Source organism: Pyrgilauda ruficollis, unplaced genomic scaffold, assembly GCF_017590135.1.
Source record: "Pyrgilauda ruficollis isolate IOZ18807 unplaced genomic scaffold, ASM1759013v1 scaffold43, whole genome shotgun sequence".
In the NCBI taxonomy this organism is placed as follows: Eukaryota; Metazoa; Chordata; class Aves; order Passeriformes; family Passeridae; genus Pyrgilauda; species Pyrgilauda ruficollis.
Window position 1 is genome coordinate 6,586,429 of NW_024525823.1, and position 22,683 is coordinate 6,609,111.

At 40.1% G+C, this 22,683-nt stretch overlaps 1 protein-coding gene across 4 annotated transcripts; it reads right to left on the minus strand.

Annotated features, from left to right (window-relative positions):
* On the minus strand, positions 1 to 22,668 carry RTN4IP1 (reticulon 4 interacting protein 1). Of its 4 annotated transcripts, XR_005956015.1 has the most exons (11): positions 22,291 to 22,668; positions 22,031 to 22,182; positions 21,167 to 21,235; positions 20,806 to 20,930; positions 15,425 to 15,473; positions 13,785 to 13,921; positions 11,504 to 11,687; positions 10,061 to 10,153; positions 8,284 to 8,390; positions 7,039 to 7,528; positions 1 to 132 (listed from the first exon to the last, which is right to left on the minus strand). XR_005956015.1 is itself a non-coding variant. In XM_041478056.1 (9 exons), exons 1-9 carry the CDS (start codon positions 22,535 to 22,537, stop codon positions 16 to 18), a joined length of 1,173 nt encoding a protein of 390 aa, XP_041333990.1. In that variant the 5' UTR covers positions 22,538 to 22,668; the 3' UTR covers positions 1 to 15. The 4 variants fall into 4 exon arrangements, 2 of the variants coding, with proteins under 2 accessions (XP_041333990.1, XP_041333991.1); XR_005956016.1 differs by lacking the exon at positions 7,039 to 7,528; XM_041478056.1 differs by lacking the exons at positions 7,039 to 7,528; positions 8,284 to 8,390.
* Positions 22,669 to 22,683: the final 15 nt, after the last annotated feature.

Here is a 22,683-nt window from a genome sequence, read left to right on the forward strand (position 1 = left end):
GAGATTAGAGATACTTTATTGTCTACTAATTACATTGATCACTGTTTTTCCACGTGCATGTCCTCCTTCCAACTTCAGAAAGGCCTCTGGAACTTCAGAAAATGGGAAGACTTCATCAATAACTGGTTGAATCTAATAGAATAAAGAAAAAATGTCACTATATTAGGAATAAAGTATTAAGTAATGTATCACCCTCACACTTCAAAACTGTATGAAGGAGTGGGGGAGGTTTCTTTATGGTATTTAGGACAGAACTTGTCATGTAGCCACTAGCTTTTAAGATTTTTCAGGGATACCTCTGCATCCCGGAGAAGGTTTTCTGCTGCTCTTTGTGTTTTGAAACACCTCTACTTTGGAGCCCTAACCTGGGTCCTCTTCCACTAATGCCACCACATAAGGCTCTAACTTCTGTGTTCTTTCAAAAACTACACTGTGGTTTAACTTTTTGTTGTCCACAATGATACACTTACAGAAAGAACTTTTTTTTTCTCTTATATTTCTCAACTTGTTTTCTTGTTACACTCAAGAATTCTCACAATGTCAGATATTTTAAAGATACCGATAAATCAGAAGCCTGTCTGCATCAGTACATGGCTCAGTACCCTCAAAAGACCACAAATGAAGTACAAAAAAATGTCCACCAATGTTTGCTGCTGAATCATGTAACTACACTTGAAAATTCAGCCACTGTGTATTCCAGGAGGCATAAATCACTATGAAGCCCAGCTTGCATCAACTGCTATTTTGACATTAATTTTGTAGAGTGGCCTTCTGGATTGTTTTAGACTCATTTTTAACAACAGTGAAACTACTTATTCACTCTCCCCATTATTAACTAAGGAGCCTGAAACCCCTATAAGCATTTTCTTTAGATGCCATAGTGTACCAACAGAAGAAATTCCAGCTCTTCTGAAAAATATTTGTCACTGCTGGTCCAAAGGAAGAGGTGATTTTCTACTGTCAAGCATTCCAAGTCAGCATTCCAAATGCCAAAAAAATATTTGTCTACAGAAGTACCTTTCACACCTCCTACCAAAGATCTGCCTACCCTGAGGTTGGTCCTTTACCTTGGATCCTGTATCACCAGCCCAGTTCATGTCCTTGCACTGATTATAATCCTTTTATCAGAGGAAAAAAATTACCAGTTCACGAGTCTGCAGCTAGCACTTGCAGTGATGAAGATCCAAAGATCCAAACACATTATTTACAGTGCTAGAAGAAGATCCTTTTCACTTGTGTCAGGGAAAAAGTATCTTCTGCATTTTCTTTATAGCTGTGAGCATGCACCCTCTCTTGTTGAATAAGCCAGAACTGGTAATTTAATCTTTCCTAGCAACAGAGCCAACCACCCAGCACCCTCCCCAACAGCACAACAAATGCTCTCTGATAGTTGTCTGTGCTCAGGGAGGTCCTTTTCCTAGGTCTCCTAATTTCCTCTTAATTTATACACTGTGACTTACTTTGATGTCCACTCCTTGCACTTAAATAACTACTGGCTTTGCTTGTATGATAACAGGAATCCAAGACATCAGTACTCTAACTTGCACCACCTCACTCACTAGATTTTCCTTTTTATTTTGTCATAGCAAGCTTAGCCATAGTGTGAAACTTTACATGGCAGAAAATCAGGAATGAATGAACCTCCTCCAAAGAATGCACTAGAATTTGCAGACAAATCACTTTGAGAGCAACTGTGCAAAAACATAACGTCACCAAATCACCAAGTGCCTCAGAGTTGCCATGTAGCAAGGTACAAGGCTTAGTAATTTTTTTCTCTTGTCTGCCTGGACAGTGTCTGTAAACCAGCCCCTAGCAAAGTGAGTAGCAACACACAGCAGAGGAGCCACAAAGATAGCCCAACTGTGGAAGAAATGTTGGGTATACATGATCATGTTCAGGACAAACTCATATCTGGTCAGCATTCAGCACAGAATGGAAATGTTGTCTTGGCCATCAGCAAAATCAGAGACATGGACTCAAGGCAGCAAAAACACTGAATTAGACAATGGTTTGGTAAACTGAGCATCTGAGAGCAGCTGCAGCTGCTGTGACCATCAGCAGGAGGAACGTGCTGCTGATCAGTACTGACTGTTTTGAGGAAGACTAACCCTTGCTTTCATAGCAGATGCTTGGGAAAACACAGTTCAGGAACTTTGTTGAGCCAAGCACTTGTACAGTAGTTATTGTTAGTGGCAGTTGTGTACAAAGCTGTGCTTCAATTAAGAGGGAAAAAAGGGATACAGAAACCCAGCCTGCTGATGCATGGACACAGATGACCCTGACAAGGCAACAGGCTAGGAGAGAGGAAAAATATTCAGGGAAGAAAGCAGAGCAGCAGCACATGGGATGTGAAGTGCAAGGGATTCTAGGGAAAGGCAGAAGTTAATTTCAGATGTGCAGCAATTGAGAAAACATGAACAAAACACTTTACTGTTCTGCTAATCCACAGTCCCTTACTCTAGGTTACAACTTATAACTCTGTCAGAGTGAGATATGTTACATCCTCAGCCTGTTGGGTAGAGTTTAAAACACTGCATTTGAAAAGTGGTGACACAGTGATTCAGAAGAGCCCTGAATTCAGCCTCACAGTTCAAAACACCGTGTGTATTGCAGCCACCACATGCTCAATGCCCATCTGCTACATTGATGCAACCTCTAGCTTCATTTAAATGCTGGCTTTAGGCAGTGCTATAGAGAGACATGAATACCAAACTGATGATCCTGGCAATCTAGAGCATTAAACATTTTATCTGGCTGGCTGGACAGTCCCATTGTTTGAATAACCCTGAAAGGGCTGACCACGTTGCAGCACAGTGATTCACTCAGCCTTTACCATAATCCACTGACTAAGATAAAATTTCTTCCTGTGAACAGACAAACAAGTAGGGGAGCGTCTGCTGTTTGTTGAATGTGTGATAATAAATGGAGATTAACTGGATAATAAAAACATTGCCTATTTACAGCCACGCATCAGTTCCTTGCCAGAGGACACCTATTTGTTCAGGGAAAAGGGATTAAACTAAAGTCTGGGAGAGAAAGGATTACACATACCCACACTGAAATGTTTATCTGAAAACAGATTGGGCCTGAAAGGTATTTTCTTCCTCTTCATTCTCTCCAATGCAGGACATACATAGAAATGAATCTCAGGTCTCTTGCAATGAACTCATGTGTTTGGAAAAATAAAAAGAGTAACTGCTGATGCTGATTAAGGCTATCCTACACACATCACAGAGGGGTGTCCCAGCCACTCCAGCTCTGAGTGCAGTAGGCAGTGAACAGCACTGGCAGGAGTTGGCTGGTCAGCAGAACACACTCCTGCTCGTGGCAAATTCATGCTCACCCCTGGAGGTCCCACTTTCTGCGGTAGCAAGGACACCGTTTTAGGTTATCAGGAGGGGACAAGTGAGAAAACATGAAAGCAATGGAGACGGCTTCGACCCTCATGGTAGCAACAAGTGACTCCAGTAGGTGTGGAGCTTTTTCCTGCCACTGGAGGGAGAGCGAGAGCCTTGAACTTCTCAGGAGAGCGACGGACGGAGCGCAAGCCTAGTTCAGAGCGCAGAAGGACACAAGGGCCGTCTCTCACAGGACGGTGACAGTGCACTGGCTCTCTTCCAGGTCTGCAAAGGATGGCCGTGTCCGAGCTGCCGGGCAGCCTTGCCTGGGAGAGTGCCTGCCTCCCCGCTTCCTGTGCCTTGGTGAGGCTGCTCAGGCTCCCATACACCACCCTCCAGGAAAGGAACATGCACAGAACAAAACCAGACATCCAAGTCCTCCCGAGGGCTTGCCGTAATGGAAAAGACCTGCCTGCTGATTTGACTAGCTGAGTTAAAAGACAAAGGCTATCTTCCTCCAGAAATTACCACCGGGCCTAAATGCAGTCCATGAGCACAAATGCAGAGCTTTATGGTCTCCTTTGGTCTTTAGGGAGTTTCTCATCAATGTCAACAAGAATCGTGATGAGAAATCACTAAAAAGAGCAGTGCTTGTCCCAGAACTAAACAACTGGTTATCCATTTGTTACTTTATTGTCATCCTATGGGGAAAAAAGATGCCCTTTTGGGACACTCCTACTTTAGCTGGGCATCTTCTCTGCTCCATGCTCCTTGGATGCTAATCTCACTCCTGTCTTCATTCTTTCTTTCCCTTAAAATGGCATGCAACAATGTATGCCGAGCCTCATATTGCTTGCCAGCAAGATCAACAAGGGCTAGGGTCAGGCCCCACTGAAGAGAAAGAATGAAGTCCCTACCTTCTGCAACAGCTAGCTCTGGTCACACCTTGTACAGGTAGCCTTGCAAATGCACAGTTCCAGCATACAACTGTAGCATGGTTTGGGTTGGAAAGGACCTTTAAAGGCCATTCAGTCCAACTCCCCCTGCCACAGGCAGGGACACCTTCCTCTAGACCACACTGCTCAGAGCCCCATCTTTGAATGTGTTGTAAAAACCTTTCCTTGCTGGGCTTTTTATTAACTTGTATTTCAGAGAATATGCACTTTCATCCATGAGCACATTAAAAGACAGCATGTACATGATATTTCTGTTCCAAGTACCTAAGAGAAGTAAAACTGAGCAAACAATACACCCATAACAAAAATGGTGCTGCAGTGGTTAAGACGTGGGAATGGAAGGCAAGTGTTCCAGGGTCTAATCCCACAACCTCTTACCAACAACTGTATTATCAGGCCTTGTATGTTTCATTAATAAGCCAAAGTACATTCTTTTATATCAAATCTCTAACAGCAGCCCACAGAAACTTATATATATCATGTACAATTATTAAAATGCTAGCAGAAAAATCCCAGTTAAGAAGGCTATCAGGGTACAGTTCAGAGTGCAGAAAAGGCTTCAAAATCTCTTGTTTGTTAATTAGCCCTGGCAGAACAGCTTCTACAATAAAGAGCAGTAAGAAACTGGGATAAGCCCAAAACTGCAATGCGTGCCAGCCTAGCCCAAGCTTAAAGCAGTAGAAATAAGGAAGATGCTGGATTTAGTTACGTACTGGACAATGCTAAAAACTGTTAACTAAAGGAAAGTGCAATTAATCTCTTCTAGAATCCCTGATAAGGCACATTCTTGGTAGTTGTCCTGATATTTATGCTGGTAATTAAAGTAATCTAGGTCAATGTCACCATATACTTAAGGCAGAACCAACTTTGGTACAGTTAAGTATAAATACGTATTTACATATGAAAGCATATAATATGTAGAGATTAGAAGACTAGTCCTGCATGATCCACATCTTCCCAGTCTCAGCAAACTAAACTCACAGCAGACAAGGGCTGCCTTGTCTGCACTCTACCCCTGCACTAGGCACAATTCCCTCCTACACCAGGAGGTTAGAGCTCAGAACACCAGGACTGACTTACCACACAATTTACACTTACATCAGCTTAAGGGAGCACATCTGATTAAATGCCTGGCAGATGATGATGCTTTTTTCCCAGACCTCATTGTGGTGAAAGTGAATTTACATATTGAAACCCTATTTCCCCACAGTATACAAAATTTCCATTGGTGCCCTTCACAGACACTTTGTGACACATCACACACACAGCTCAGCACATAAGCAAGCTACCATGTCCTGAAGGAAAAGGAGCAGGTATGTTTTAATAAAAATCACAGTGGCTTGTTGTTGGTGGCTGTGACAAAATGCAGATAGAGGTTCTTTTTGGAAGAGAAAGGGCTGAACAGAGCTTTTGGCAACTCCTCCTTGGTCAACATCTCTGTCTCTAGCCAACCAACCTGGCAAACAAATGCACTGCAACAGGAAAACAAAATTAAAAGCAAAAAAAAAAAAAAAAGGGGCAAGCTTTGCAATTTAGCATGAAGAAAGATGGTCATCAGAACAACCATGCGTGACTCAAAAGAGTGGGAAGAAGGACTGATCTCTAGTTAATTAGGTACCCTAGTGCCTAATTTTTCAGAGAGACTAAAGCAGATACCACACAAGGGCAAGTTCTCAGGTATCTTAGGACACCTTAGCACAGTCATAAAGTCTGGAATTACTGTACAGAAGGCCACATCTATAGATGTCATGTTTGGAGAACATTCAAGGACTCAAGTGTTGCATTCACTGTTTGATATTCATACAGCTGAGAGAAATGCAACAATACGGAAATAAGGGCCAGGGAAAAAGTTATTTGCAGGACTGTAACAAGATGAATTGGAAGCAAATCAACACACAGGTTAGGATACAGAGTCCAGAAGCTGTGATGACTTTATGGCCATCCAAACAACTCTCAGAACCCATGACATGTCAAAGTGGATGACCATATCCATCCATTTGTGTTATTTACTTCCTGAATAGGAAAGACCAGGAACAGAAGACAGTTCAATTCCTCATTTTAACAAGGTATCTCAGAACAAATCACCAAAGGTGAATAAAGGGCATTAGCCCTCATTAGTAGATCAAGAAATTATGGTAGCAAAAGGTTATGTGATTTGTTCAGCATTGCACAAGAAGGCAGCAGCAGGGCCAAAGGACAGTCAGCATCCTGCCCTCTAAACCATAGCAGCAGGTGCTAAGTCCAAAGCATCTAGTACCTTCAGCAAAATGCATAATCAACACTACTCACAAATTACATTAATATAGGCAGGCAGTTGTTCTTCCTGTGGGTGCCTGTGCTGGAACATCTATCTAAAAAGCAAATATCAGAGGAAATTATCTATTCATTTCATGATTGGAGACTCTGCCGTTTAGCCTTCCTTCTGCAAGAACAACTTTCATTCAAGAGCCCATCTGATGCAACAATGCTCTGAAGGAAAGTGTATTAAGTCACCAGAAACACTGCACACACACATGTACTGCATTTAAATAGCAGTGAATTAAAATGAAAATGTCACATTTCTGTTGGGCTGCATGTTAACCCACATCCTATTATGGTCCTGCAGGAACACACAACACACTCAGTGCTCCAGCTTCTGACACTAAGGAGTCTTCTGAGCCTGCTTTCCTCCACCAGGCTTTAAAAAAGGCAAAGTAATTCCTCAGTTATGAGTTAGAGGCTTCTACCAAGCCTTAAATACTTACATGAATTTGCCCTGTTTTCAGCAAGGACTATATGATATGTCCTTAGGAGGAAAATGCTGGGCATGCAGCAAAAACCAAAACTGTCAATGTTAAATCCACAACACTGACCACTGACCATGAGACTTTCAGTGATGATGCTTCACTGAACAATGTGCCAGCAGATCTGTGCCCTGAATTAAGGGTTCTGTTGATTTCTGCTGTCTTAAGATGAGAATTGTAATTCACCAGGAACATTCTACCATGGAAAGAGACAGAGCTTCTGACACGGGCTTCGTCAACTCATATGGTGGAGCCCACATTAAGCCATTCCTTACTGGGTCATAATTTACTGCTGCACTTCAAAACACAACAGGGATTCTCCAGCAGTTTAGAAAATAGCCAGTCTCTCTAAAATTTGTCAAGGAAATACTGGGTTTTCTCCATGCCCATAATTGTTGCAGCAGCCTCCCAGCCCCTCAGTCTTGGAATAGTTTCTTTGCAAGATGTCCATCTGCAAGGCAGAGAAAACAGCTTGTAAACTGAAAATGGTTCTGCAATTCCCAGAACTGACTGATGTGCAAGCAAATTACACAAGGAAAATTATTCTCTGTCTTTGTACTACCAACTCATCAAATTCTCTCCTTCATTTCCCCATTAAGAAAAGGCTGTTAAAAGAACTCCTCCTCAGAGCTGACATTTTGCAAATCTCTATTCCTTGCTGCAAAGATTATCCAGGTGAAAACCAAGTAACCTTAAACAAAATTGCTTATTCTTCATCCACTGAAAGTTTGAGAATCCTTTTGCTTTCACAAAGGAAGATGATGAACTCATCAGAACTAAAAATCTCTGTTGGTACAGAAGGACTGTAAGGAGAAACACTGTCAAATGAAAATTATCTGTAAATGTTTCAGAGATATGCTCTTCAACACTTAACTTACTGTAACATCTCTTTAAACCATCATCTCTTTTTAATTTCTTACATTTAATCCCCCCATAAAATTTATTCCTGAAAAAAGGCCTCTCATTTTCAGGAGCTTTATAATTGCTCTCTTACTCACTTCATACAATCTCAAAATTAAAATGTCTTTAACAGAAAATGAAAAAAAACCCCTGTATTACTCAAAAATATTCACTCAAAGGTAAGAAGTTCAACTACATGAGCTCAGTTTGCTGGCTTCCCCAAGCTTCTTTATACACTTCATTGCTTTCTGCTTTTTTTAATTTCTCCTTTATTCTTTCCTATCCAAAAACAAACATTTCACTTACTTATAGGAAATTGTGGTACAATTTCTCCAGTGATTCTCTCCTGCCTTTTTTCCCAAACACCTACTCTTCTGAATGGATGGTCTGTCCTTTTATGAGAACTCTTGTGTCTAAACAAGAAAGGTCACAGTCTTATTAATATCTGTCTAAATGGAACACAACTGAGTCTTATAAAATTCTGATGACAGCTCAGATGTTTACAACATTACACAAAACAGAGTAAAATGCTGCTAGAATAATGACTCTGCAGACAAACAGTCTGACATTAGGACCTGTTTTTGCACAGAGAATAAAAGACCAAGCAAACATCTTTGTCCTCACGATCATCTTACAAGCAGAAGTACATCAGGACATTCATGTATGTATGACGTACATTTTAAGTGGCATTGCAATTCACCTGTCCAGGTTATTAAGCAAAGAACACCGATTAAGCCCTATCTCTATTGCATAAACAGCTGTTTCCCAAGAGGCTTTCATGAGCATAGTCTGCATTTGTTTTGCATACAAGGTAGAAGCAGAACACAAAACAAATTGCAACTGGCTGAGAACAGGACAAATGGTAAGAACAAAGACAAGGGCATTTCTTTTTCTTAGATTTTCTTATAATTTAGCAGTGTGACTGAATGCAATCACAGGATGAGGACCTTCTACAGCTTCTTTCTTGATCACAGGAGTATGCCTATAGCACTGGACATAATGCAAAGCAGAGAATTTTTTATTCTGAGCAGCACACTGAGGTGGCAAAACAGAAGCAATCAGGTCTTCATTACAAGAGCAATTTATTGACTCTTTTCCAAACTCTGGAACATATTGCATACCCAAAAAGGGGGATCAACACTCAGACTTTGAGAGATCTAAATTTCACTAATAAGCACAAATTTTGAGCACAAGATGGCAGTTCACATACTGGAATTCCCAGCAGTTATGACAGACTCTGCTTACTCTTCTACTTGTCTATCACATAGAAAGATTTACAGCAGTTGTCCATATTCTCTACTCTTGGATAATTTCATGTTGCCAAAATTCCCAAAGAGGACGCTGCTGAAGCCTATATCACCACACAATCCAAAACATAGGAAATCAACTGTTCACTCTCACAATATATTTTGTAACAAGCTCATAAACCTGAAAAGATCACAAAAGCAGACTTAATCTGTCTTGGCTCTTCCCCCCAAGTCCACTAAGATTCCCCAGAAGCTTATGAATGCTCACAATATTCCAAGTCCCTGCATTGAATTAGCACAAACATCAGAATCTGCAGTACTGAAATAATGAGAAACAAGATTCTTGTCACCACTCTGCAATGGAGATCATCTATTACCTGCAATAACCAGAATATTCTAGTTCTGTGCAAACTACGGGCAGGACGCCCAACCACCCAGGCTAAGCAATTTTGCACATGCAGATACACAGCCATGTTTATTCTGCCCAAATGAAACAAGTGAGACCTCTTAAAACATAGTTTTCATATAGAGTTCATATTAAATTATTCCCACTGGCAAAAATAAACAATCACTGTATATTACTCCTTGTAACTTTGTAAGCTTGTGTTTTTAAAAAGTACACTCAAGAAGGAGAAGGCAGAACAGTTTTAAGTATTATGAACTCCTAAATTCCATGCAAAAGGCAGAAGTTAGAAACTGGAACAAGTTGATTTTTAACCTGTTTTCCTTACCATGATTCTCATAACATTTTATTTCTCAACAGTGAACTACACAATTTTTGAGTCCAAGCAGGATCTCTTTCAGCACAGATACTCAAGTAACCATTACTGACATACCTTTCCAGAATCAACCAATTCTGCTATTTCATCCAAACTTGGGCCACTTGGCATGAAAAATGCCCACCGATAATGGACTCCTTTAAGGAGGTGCTGCAAGAAAGATCACAAATCTATTAAAATATCATGAGAGCAAACTGAAACGGGAACTGAAATTAATGACAGAATCTCTGAAGAAGTAACTTAAGAAAAAGACATGGAAATTATATCCTAGTCTCTGCAAAAAATGGCACCTAAGCATGTGAATTAAATGTACAGACAAGGATGTTGTGTTACCACAACAGGGTCAGGGTGAATTGTGTGTCCAATTGCACAAGTCAGCTAGTAGAGAAAAACAATTACCTTGTCTCTGGAGCTAGAAACAGCATTATTTATTACATAAGAGAGAAATGGTGTTATTTGTTCATGTACACTCAAAACAGGGGTAAAATGAACCCAGCAATGTGACATTTAGAACCTTCCACTTCAGTATCAGTGACTTCATTTCCCACCATAATATCTGCCAAAATCATCACTGTCCAACAACAGATGGCAGCTCACATGAAAAGCATTTTGGGAAGATCTCACACGCACAAGTCAAGAGCATCTCCTCTGAATAAGTCATTACAGGAAAAAAAGTCATCATCTGCCAAAGAGAGATGATTTTTATATATGGTATAGAAGCCTCTTCATCATGAAAACATGCACACTGAGAAATAATACTACATTATTTCTTCTCCCCCTTTTCATTTTGTCTTTGGGTTTTCTTGAGAAGGTTCTGCTGCAGGACTTAAAATCCCATTCAGCCAAGCCTTTGCAGGAATACCATAGCAACTGCTTAAAAAGCATTCATTTGGAGAGCAAGTACACAAGCATAGGGAAGAAAGAGAGAAGTTCTAAAAAGCCCCACTGATCTGGCCACTGGCAGAATGTTTTAAGATCCACTTATGAAAACTAGAAAAATCAGTATCACCATCTAGACACATGAACATGAAAGAGATGAAAGACTTCCTAGCCACCCTCCAACAGGCTTATTACTCTCTGGTGCTGGAACAGGATGAAGAGAATCAGTCATAGAACAATGTTCTGAGAGAAAGCCTGACCAGCCTAAAGCAAGTAACAAAACTGCCCTCACTTCAGTGAGGCAGGATTTGCTGTGTTTACTATGAAACACTGGCTGTCAGCAGGACTCACTAGGGAGGCCATATGGAAAAGGCCACAATGGAAAGCACAATAAGGAATCAAACTTCAAAGATCCCCAAACTACTACATACACCCAGAAGCACCACCCCAACACATTTCAGTGCAAGAAAGAAAGAAAGAAAGAAAGAAAAGTACACTTAATGACATATGAGGACAATGCAACAGCTGCCTCTCCATGAGCTCTGTGACTGACATCCAAGCCACAGAAGTAGTCACTAAAGTACTACAAAATATGAAAGTACATAGAATTTTGTCAAATACCTTTAGAGTTTTGGAGCCGACAGTGACTCCTGTTTGCAACATGCCATCAGCCACTCCAAGTTTGTCCATATTGATCAGGAAAGGTGTCACTAAAGTAACATATGTTGCTCCTGACCATTTCTTCAAGAGATCTAGTGCCCACTTCTCAGTGGATCCACCAACATTATCTAGGATAAAATCAAACCTGCAGACATACAAAGAACAAGTTTAAAATCTTGACACGGGAAAAATAACTTCACTGTAATTAAACTAATTAATAGCAGAAATCAGCTATAGTTCACATTTTTACATATCACTGCAATGAAAAAAAAAAAAATCAACCTGCAAGATAGCAGCAATAACGTCCCAAGGCTTCAGCAAAGTCCCAGCTTAATGTACAATGGGATTTAAATTTACAGGTTATTGTTTATTCACTGTGCAGCAGACACAGGCTATTTAAAAAGTACACTTAAACTCCAAAAAGCAAACTTAGATACACGACTACATTCTGTACGTGCTTAAAGCCTTCTAGAGCTCTATCTCTTCAGCCCTCCCACAGAGGCTGTTGGAACAGTCTTGAGGTCTAGCACTGAACAATATGATATGTACATGTAAAAACCAGTCTGGACTCATGCCCTCAACTAGGAACAACTTTTGTACATGCTGTACTCAAGAAAAGTCAGTTCCAGTGGCTAAAATTACGTAAACAAATAAGGGCTCTACTAACGCTTATTTCCTCACATCTTTTCCGTGACCCAGTTCTCAGCTTCACTTCTCCAAGTTTTTTTTTTAACCTCCTTATTTATTTAGGGGCCATTTTACCTCTCCTGACAGCTCTTTTCCTCACATCTACCTATTTAACATTGAACCTAACAATGCAAGGGATCTAAAACCTTGCCCCCATGGAATGGGTATATGCAGCCTCTGGCAAAAAGCCACAGTTTCAATGTTCCTTCTCATTATACCAGCATGTGAGCCTGTAAAGGCCAATTAGGGCAGTAGGGAGCTATGCACCTGTTCTGTTAAATGCACAACTCATTCTCATCTGTAAACTTCCAGCAATCTCCAGATTGCAATAGATATGTACATACACATATCTCTAACCTAAATAATCTACAAATATGAGAGAAAATAATTTATACAAATTAAACAGAAAGGTCCTTATTTCTCTGGAATGATGGTTTTCCTGCCTGTCTTCCAAGAGTGTGATTTCATGTTTAAAGTTCAGTTTATGTAACAGTTAGCTGCCAACAAGACAAGATCATGAAAACTAATGCTCTGGAAAGAGTAGCTGACTGTGGGTTCTGAAGAGTCAGTACAACTGCAAAGGGGAGGGAAGTAGGAACACCCACTCAGCAGAGCTGACTGATCAGCCTACTTCCATCAATTAACTGCACCCCAGGACACTGTTGTTGATGTTTCTTAGAAAGGGGTCGCTCACTAGAATGGGTGGTTAGCATTTAAAGTGTTCACAGAGGCAAATTTTGCACCAACTGCAAAGTCCATCCTGCTGTACAGACAGTGTCACTGCCCTCTCAACTGCCCCCAGGCCTGCTGACAATCACACTACAGTTAAAGGGCACACGGCTTCTTAGCACAGTTATCAGTAAAATTCTTCCACAGACCAAGTAGCTTCTATTTCCCCTCCCAAAAAGTTAGCTCAATCTAGCTAAAAAGAGCAGTGTAAATACCATATTCAAATACAAGTCACAGTAGACTACGTTTAAACAGATGGAAAGATGACAAAAGCAAAAAATACTTCTGTTCTGGAGAAAAATCTAAAGAAAAAGGCTAGTTTAAACATAGCTGCTGTAACAAGATAAATGTGATTGTTTTTCAGAGGCAGCTGTATGCAATGTTACAGAATAGAAATTTACTCCCCATTGCGTTGTACAGTGGCAAGTCACTGCTCCTTCATGATCTAGTTCTTCCCTCTACAAGATCAAGTTTATATTTACCAGCTTCACTCAGGATTTCAGAGATTTATTTCAATTTATTCATGCATTGTATATTCTCCAAGATACTTGGATGGAAGCTACAAAACTGTTCACATTACAGTCACTGAAGAGAAGCACATGGAAGTGAGCTTGTCTCCCAATTAACTGGCTTAGTGTTACAATAAAATCTGTGCTGGGCATACTCACTTGCAAACTGCATTCAAAAAGGTGAATCTGCTTTACAAAATAATACTTTAGAAACAGGGGGAAAATTTAGGGAGTTCTGATAGAGTCAAGCAGTCAAAAGGCAGAAGGTCTGACCACCAGCTCCTTCATCTCAGTATTAAAGCAACACAGACACTCACAAGGGTAATGTTTTAAGCTGCTCTTCCAGATTTCCAGACTTATAATCAATCACATCATCTGCTCCAAGCTTTTTCACCAGTGTGCTGGCATCATGAGAGCAAACTGCTGTCACATGAGCATCCCAGGCCTTCATTAGCTAAAAACAAGTATCAAAAAAAATCCAAAGATTAAAATTTAGTGAAATATTGAGAACAACTTAAAAAGCCAAAGTCTCATTATATTTATATAACAAATGCGCACCTGGGGAGTGGGACTGGGGAGAGTGTTTCTATACAGGACAATTTGCCACAAATCCCAGAGACAAAATAATGGCTAGAATTTATCAATATTTAAGGTGGTTGTGGGGAGGGAGGCGTTGGTGTGAAGGAAAGAGTGTGGGGTTTTGTTAATGCCACTGAAAGATACCAGGTCTCATGAAAAATAAGGCTCTCAGTTTGCCATCTGTATGTTTAGTCTACCAGCTAAACATACACCAAGAGATACTGTCCAAGTTGCCAATCAACCAAACTGGCACCAGATGTACCATTAAATATTATTAAATATGCCCTTTAAGTATTTCATATTACTGCAAATAGGTTAAGTACTAGTAAAAAGAAAAAGAAGGAAGTCATCTCTGGGTTATCACAGGGACAGTATCAGGTTATCTTCTACTCCAAAAGCTACAGCAAAGTAAAGGACTTTTGCTAGTTATTGATCTCATTTTGCATCTCATTTTTTCATTCACAGTAACACTTTTTACCTTTATTCCAGGTTAATTAACTTAGTTTATCCAGGATTGATCAGTTACAAATTGTAACTAGTCAGTGGCTGGTCAGCCTTTCATGCTGAAAGTCACCTGCTTTATCATAGATCAGGCAAATATCATACCACAAAAAAAATCTGCTGTAAACCCCTTTAAAACCACTGTGCTTATGGCCTAGTAACACAGAAAGCAGTGATGCAATCATCCAATTTCTGTATTTTTTTATAATCTTGAGAGAAAGATTTTTCAGCATGAGATGATAGTAATTAGAATCAAAACTCCCAAATTAACTGAGAGCATGAAAGAGGATGTTCTACAACTAACGAAGCAACAAATGTTGACTTTCCAAAGTTTAGAGCTACTGGAACAGACAGACAAAAGGGCAGCAGGGCAAAGACAGTGAGGGAAAGTAAATCTAAGCCTCTGTGCTTTACAGCCACTGCACACAAAAGCCTGACGGCCTCTCACATCATTTGACCACCTACAGCAGCTGTGGTAGGTGACATTCGCCATCAGTTTTCCTACTCATACACCGAGTTCTGCTCATATTTAGAGTGCAGAGCTGAATGAAAGATAATGAGAACAGCCTACATATTTCAAGTTACACCAATTTCCTGCACCCAAATTGTGAAATGTGATCTTACACACAACTCCTTTCTTTGAAAGTCCCTGCTTCCTCCTTTAAAATAATACAGCATAATAAACGGAAAGCAATAAATCTGAAAATACTTTACTTTAGGAAATATCAATAATCTCGATCAGGCAGACTGATCTTGCTATTAATCTTGCTATATATACAGCTTGCTATTTCTCTATTCCTTCTCTCAATTCCCTTTTGGGTTTTTTTTAATACTGAAACGCTTGAAGATTCATCCTGGGCATGCTGGATAATATTACCTGTACAGCAAATGTACCAACTCCTCCTGAAGCTCCTAATATTAATATTCTGTAAGAGAAAATTAAAATATATTTAATAGTTCTTTAAATAAACTCTGGAGTAACTATGTATTCTAATGCTTCGTATACAACTCTGATGCTGAATTATTTTTAGCAAAAGCTTGGTTTTGTCATTCAATGTTATTCAAGAGTGGTTAATTGTTCCGATAGCCAAAAATGTGACTTAACATTGCTGATCATGTGTCCTGTGCCAAATGCATTATCTCAGCACAGCCAAAGAGACTTCCTCATAGGTGCTTTCCTCTAAATGCAGGCAGTGAAGCTGACAGGTAGTAGCATTTATATCACTCAAAGCCCCTGTACCTGTCCTCACTTTCCCAAACATAATTGTTTCGTTTGGGACAAAATCAATTAAGAGCCCTTCCTGTCTCCCAGACTCCACCATCACATCTCCTAAAGAAAAAAATGCAATTCATCAGCATTTTAAACAAATTGGTCCTATCTAAGAGAAAAAGTAGTTTAGTATCACATTATTTAAGGAGACTGTGAACTGCAGAACACAAGGAACATAATTTTCCCATATTGCATAATGTTTATCTAAAAGACAAAATTACAATGAAGTACCCTAACGAGTTTAATTTCTATTAAATTAAGATGGGTGTATTTTTCTTTAGAAAAAAAAAGCAGTAGAATTTTTCTAGTTCCTTCCAATACATCTCAACAAGACCCTGTAAATGCCAGCTTGAGGGAACTGGCACACACGCAAGAAAATGACAGAGTATATGGCCAAACTGTTAGCAATTGAGAGTTCATTTTAACTGATAACCCTAAATTTAAAAAAAATACAAGCTAACTTGTGTGAGAACCTTACTGCTAGAAGCCTAATCACTGTTCAAAAATTTCATCCAAATACTTCACTAAATAACTAAACATCAGAAAGTGAATTAGCAAGAAAACCTTGCAGCTCAAGTTGCAAACAGTGCTTTGACTTTAGATCCATTTGCTAATTCTAGGACAAAAAGAAGATCCAAGATGAAGTCCTGGCATAGGACTGGGGAACATCATGTTTCTCAGAGCTTCTGTTTGCCAGAAAAATCTCAGAATCTTCAGAAGTTGGTGAAATTCCTGTTTTAAATCTCACAGTAAAAGATGTTGAAGGAAATTGTTTTTTACAGTACAAAACTGTACTATACAATCTGGAGTCTCAGTTTACAAAAGTTCTTTGAAGCAGCCTAAGAGACTTGGCTTTGGTCACACTATCCATTTTAAAATGCTCTTTTTGTAAGTGATCAGATTCTGCTCCCTCCCATTTCACTGATCCAAGCTGCAAAATTCAGATTAAGAATATGAAACCACAATACCACAAAGCCTGCAGCTTTTAAATCTGCCAAAATGTACTTATCCTCAGAACCAGGCTTCTAACAACAGATGCCTGGAGCAACATGCATATTTCGACTTCAGTATATTCGAAAAGGCTCCGGGATCCTACACTCCAGATATTGGGTTAAACCCATATTTATCCTTGAAAAGGAAAGTCACAATTAAATCCTTTCAAAAAAACCTTTTCAAACTGCCTTTACAATTGCTCTCCTCAGTTAAAGGGCATTTCTTCTACTACATATTTGGGGGAAAGCTGTCATCTTAAAATGTACAATTTGCTCAAAGGATTTAGGTAACGTTTTCAGTTTGGGGAGCAGCTTGGCCAGGACATTTTTTTTAGCCCCTTCAATAAAAGCCCTCAGGATTCCTTCACGTAGAAGGAACACTTTCCAGATTCAGTTTGTTCCTCTGTTACACGGGCTGTTTTCTACTACACCTTCCAATTATTAAAACTCTCTCCACACGTTGTGACACCAAGAAAACTCTTCATTTCTGAGACAAACTACATCTGCACAGGAGATTCATGTGCAGCAGCTCAACAGCACTCACAGCAGCAAGACACACAAGTAACAGGGGGAGTGTCTGAAGGTGCAGGACCCGTTAGGACAGTACTGAATGACAGATGGTGGCAAGTGACAAAGCAGGAACAGTTTTGTTTGCACTGCCTCAGGAAAACACAGCCAGGAGAAAACACATCATAGAAACTACCTGCTTTCACTGCAAGGGCAAGCTCAGGAGTAAACTAATATACAAGTATTTGCACCAGGGACCAAATTAACAAATACTCTCACCTGGACAGAGATCCAAGAGAACCAATTCTTTCAAAAGAACAAAAAGAACATTTGTAGCCCAGGCTTTCCTCCCTTCTGACAGAGGCACAACATTCACCAAGCACCCTGCGGGGCTCCAGCAGTTCAAACAATCACAGGGAGCAGATCTCTCCAAATAAGCTTACCATGAGATTTTAAAGTTTAACCCATCTCCCTAGGCCCTGCTTGGAGCTGTGGTGTGATCAGAAACCAGCATCAGACAGGCAGGACCTGTTTCAGCTGTGTGTGCCCCCCACCAGAACACGCAGTGAGTGGGGAGTGGGTGTACAGATCAAGGACTAATATTTTCTCCAGACTGTAAACAATTAAAAATTTTTAGTTTTTAAATTACATGCAGGCTAAAAATTGCAGCAATTATATAGTTGCAGCTATAAATGCAGCAATTTTATATAGGTGTAAAATTAATGTATTTATTGACTAAATATATCAACTTTATTTAGATATTAAATTATATTTCATTTGATTATGCCAACAAAATGTCCTCAAGAAATTTATTCCTGGATCAAGCAGTGTTTACCCTATCAAGAAGTTTTACAACCGATGCTCAATTTGTACTTCTCTACAGTGGTGAAATAACAGACATTGAAAAAATATTTTCTTGGGGTACTATACCATTCAAATTTTCACTGTAACCATATAAACCAGGAGTCTACGTTTGGTAGCTTACATTAACAGAATCCAGCGCCTCTGCTCAGCATACATGGAAGTCTAAGATATTGCCTCTGTATTTACATAAAGACTTTTACCTAAAAGCAATGTAAGCACTTTGAATAACTTCTCAAACTGTCAGGTTTGTTTCTGTCATGCATTTTGTGAATACAGAAAGCAAGATATTTAACAGCCAGTGTTGAACAAGCATATCCCCTTTCTACTGAAACAGGTCAGTGGCACATATGAGAAGCTCCAGGTATCCAGAGAGAGAGCTTCAACACAACACATTTTTAACACGTAGGATTCAACATTAAGAACATTTAAGCTCCTACAAGAATATTGACATTAATTAAGTTGTACAGAATAAAGGCTACGGAAAAATGACTAGAATTGCCGGAGGGTCCACAAACAATGAGAGCACACTTCAGGAAACTTGTAAGAACATAACCTGTGAAAGTATGTGCAGATGGAGCAGATAATGTGTCAGATCAATTTACAGCCAGACACTGGACTAACAGCAAGTGTTTCTGGTTAGCCCACACTAACGCCTCAAGAGAGGCAAAGAGAACAATACACACCAACAGAAAAATCTCACTGCTTTTAATAAGTCTTAACATGGCACTAAAGCACCAGTGAAGGAGCTTTCATCAAGGAATACAGCTGCTCTGCCAAAATAAGACATTTTTTGTGTGCATGTACACCCTTCTACAAAGCTATTTACCTACAACTACAGGAGACAAAAAAGACTGACACAAAATCACACATGTAGGTAACTTCTCACCAAATATATGATCTAAAGAAATAAGGAAACACTGCATAAATTGTTGTATTTTTAAATTATTGCCCTGAGAGTTCATGGCATATAATTTTGCACAGCCTCTTCAATGCATTTTAAACACTTTCCTACAAGTACTATTTCAGGAGGAAAAAAGGTACCATCACATAAGTCATTCACTGCTGGTTTTACTGCTGGTTTAAAATTTATAGACAGGAAATGTAATATTTTTTTAAGTACATTAAAAAGGGTTTTTTGCTGACAGAGTAATTAAAATTTTATTTGGAACATGAAAGTAAATATTAAATGTAAAGACACATTACAAATGCAGTTTCAGTTTTACTGTTAACAATCTAAACACTTACCTGAAGATTGGAAAGACAATTTAAATAAGGCTAGCCTATCAGTGTATCTTTAGGTTAATTCTATTTACATGTGAAAGTTAAGATAATAAAAACTCTAAATACTGAAAATTAAAAAGTAAGGTGATTTTATATAGACTTTTATTACTAGCTGGAAGTTAATTTCAATGATGTCTCTTTGAAACTCCTTTAAATTTTGCAATTTCATCTTCTCAAAACATTAGAGAAAATAATTACTTAATATTTTCATGATGAAGTTCAGTGACACATGAATGACCACTCACTCAATTGTCTTCCAGAGATGTGGGTGAAGAATTTTAATCAATCTAGTGTCCTTTGCAATGTGTTGCATTACAAAGTATCAGCCAAGATAAGAAGAGGTCAGGCATCCAGACTCCTGCTGCCCAGTAATTACTTCATGACCTAAACCTGTGATGCAGCACAGCAATTTTAACTACTATTTTTCAACTCCCATAGTTTTACTTTTGCCCTTATTTCCATTCTGAAGATCTTGCTATCTATTTACACAAACATCAAAGGTCAAAATAACTGAAAGTTTCAATTATCAGGAGAAAAATGGTATTTGCTCCAATTTTTCAATGCATTTTTCATCTGCCATTGTCAGATCAACAAACTGATAAACAAAGTCAATTTTTCTATTTGATTGGCTGCTCATCTTGTACATTCTCCTTTTCTTGTCTGCATTCCTGACCTCATCAAAGTTCTGGCCTGCAGGTCAAATAAGAGTCAGTCACCTGCTCATTTTTTTCTAAAAAGCTGGAAAACCAGTCTGTTCCAAATGGCCCACTTATGCAGGAAGTGAGTGGACCACATCTCTGTCCTTGAGAGGGCTTTTTGTGAGCTGCCAGTACAACTGAGAGGATATTACATTTGGCTAGCGGTCTTAACAGGCAGAAAGGCAAAGTCCCTACAAATTCCTAGAGATAACATCCTCAAATTCTCTATACAGCCCATACATTAGATACACACTGGATTACGATGGAATCATAGAACGGACTGGGTTGGATGGAACCACAAAGATCATCAAGTTCTAAATGCCCTGCTGTGCACAGGGACACCCTTCACAGGGGCAGGTTGCCCAGAGCTCCACCCAACCTGGCCTTAAGTATTTCCACTTGTGGATGTGTGGGCACCCACAACTTCTCTGGGCATTTTTTACCTCTCTATAGGGACATCATCTGAGCCTTCCTCTAAAGAAGCCTCTCTCAGCTGCTGTGTAGACAGAATCCATCATCCTCAGACAGGTGATCTTTATCAATGTCATGGTCTAACAGTCTTTATCGCTGCTGGACATGTCTTGCAAGCAGCTCATCAATATAAAAATGAAGAACTTCAGTTTTAGCACCAGAACTGTTTACTTACCTTTTCCCACTACAATTACTTTGGTTCAGTCCTCCCACTTGGTTAAGTGCAGACCACGCAGTGAGACCAACATATGGTAAGGCAGCAGCTTCTGTGTGACTGAGACACTTGGGCTTAAAAGATACCTGAAATAAAACCATTACAAAGTCACACAGCAGCTCCTATGTGACATATATTTAAATATTTAAAACAGCTTTACTGAATTGCAGATTGTGCATTGCACATTTTCAGCCATCTTCAAAACTAGCTGGAGTACAAATCAACCCAAGCACTAAGAAGTAAAGTGACTTAGATACTGAAGAAGAAAAATGCCAGTCTTTACAACTTTGATGTTTTGTTAGTCAGAGTTTTGGAAGTTTACCTCGTTTCCACTAGCTACCACAAACTCTGACAGAGTGCCTTGTTTCCATGGGGGAATTGCTGCCCACACCTAAAACCAAACACAAAACAACTATCAATTTTTGTAGCTTTGCACACAATTGTATGTACACAGAAGTTTCCCTCGTTAAAGAAATCTTTTCTAATCTTTTCTAATTCACAGGATGTCTTCACTGTTTATCAGAAACCAGTTTTAGCTTATTTTACACCAAAAACAAAAACCCACAAAACCGACTAAATGAAGGACTGGAGGGCTATGTAAATAAATTGTACCATTGCATTTTGTGTAAGACATAATTTTTCAACCCTCCCCAAAGTACTCCCATGCCAGGAAAGCCCAGATTAGAGGGGTGAGGATGGTGCAGAATCAGGATTTGCTATGCTGAAACTGGTGAAATGTGAAAGCAAACAGTGTCAGTATTTGTGTGGGCACCCATGAAGTGCTTCTTGGGTTAAGCCAAAGTTCCTACTCTAAGTCACTCAAGAAAAATAAAAACAAATCCCTTCTTGCTAGAATTCTACCTTCAATTAAAAACAAAGTGGCACTTTGACTGTGCACTTATAAACAAACAAATGCCACTCTTGCTACTGCTGCAATGGTCCAAAAACTAAAACCCAGAAGGGAAATTAACTTGCAGAAGCAAGTCCCTGAAAGACCATGAGACCATGTTTTTCAGAGAAAAAATGAAGTGGAGGAAGTATTCTAGTAATTTACTGCCAGATAGGCCTTATTAAGAGTGCAACAGCATTAAAAAATAATTAAGAGGAGAATGAATGCTGAACATCTCATAGTATATTTTAACTATACATTTTGGAAAAGGAAAAAAAAAGGGATTGGTGGTATCACCTCATCTCCGGGTTTGAAATAAGACACACCCAGTCCACATTCCATAACAACACCAGAGACATCTCGACCAAGCGTTAGAGGAAATTCAGTCTCGCCGCTTTTGAGCTTCAGGGGATCCCGCTTCATATTTAATGCAGTCGCGCCATAACCACCTGCAAAACATGGAATCAACCACAACATACCACGCTGAGTGTTCATTCATTAACTGTGCAATTCCAATTAGAAAGCCCCGGCCGCGGCTGCTCGGGCTCGGCACTTACTTCTCATGCTGAGGTCGATGGGGTTCAGGCTCGCAGCGTGAACCTTAATGATGACCTCGTTCGGGAAGTGTATGATGGGGAACATCATCTCCCTGGTGAAGCGCAGCACCTCGTTGCTGCCGTACCGGTCTATGACCCAGCTGGGCATGGCGATCCGCGCCCGCGGAGAAGCGCGGAGCCCGCGGCTCGGTACCCGCCCGCTCGCCCAGCGCAGCGTCCGCCCGCCCGCCGCTCCCCACGACAGCATGGCCGGGGCAGCCGGGCCGGGCCAGGCCGCGGGTTCGCGATCGGGATCAGGATCGGGATAAGGACGAGGACCGGGATCGGGCCGGGTCGCTCCTTCGCCCCGCAGCGCTCAGCCCGGCGGCCCCCGAGCCAATGGGCGGCCGCCTT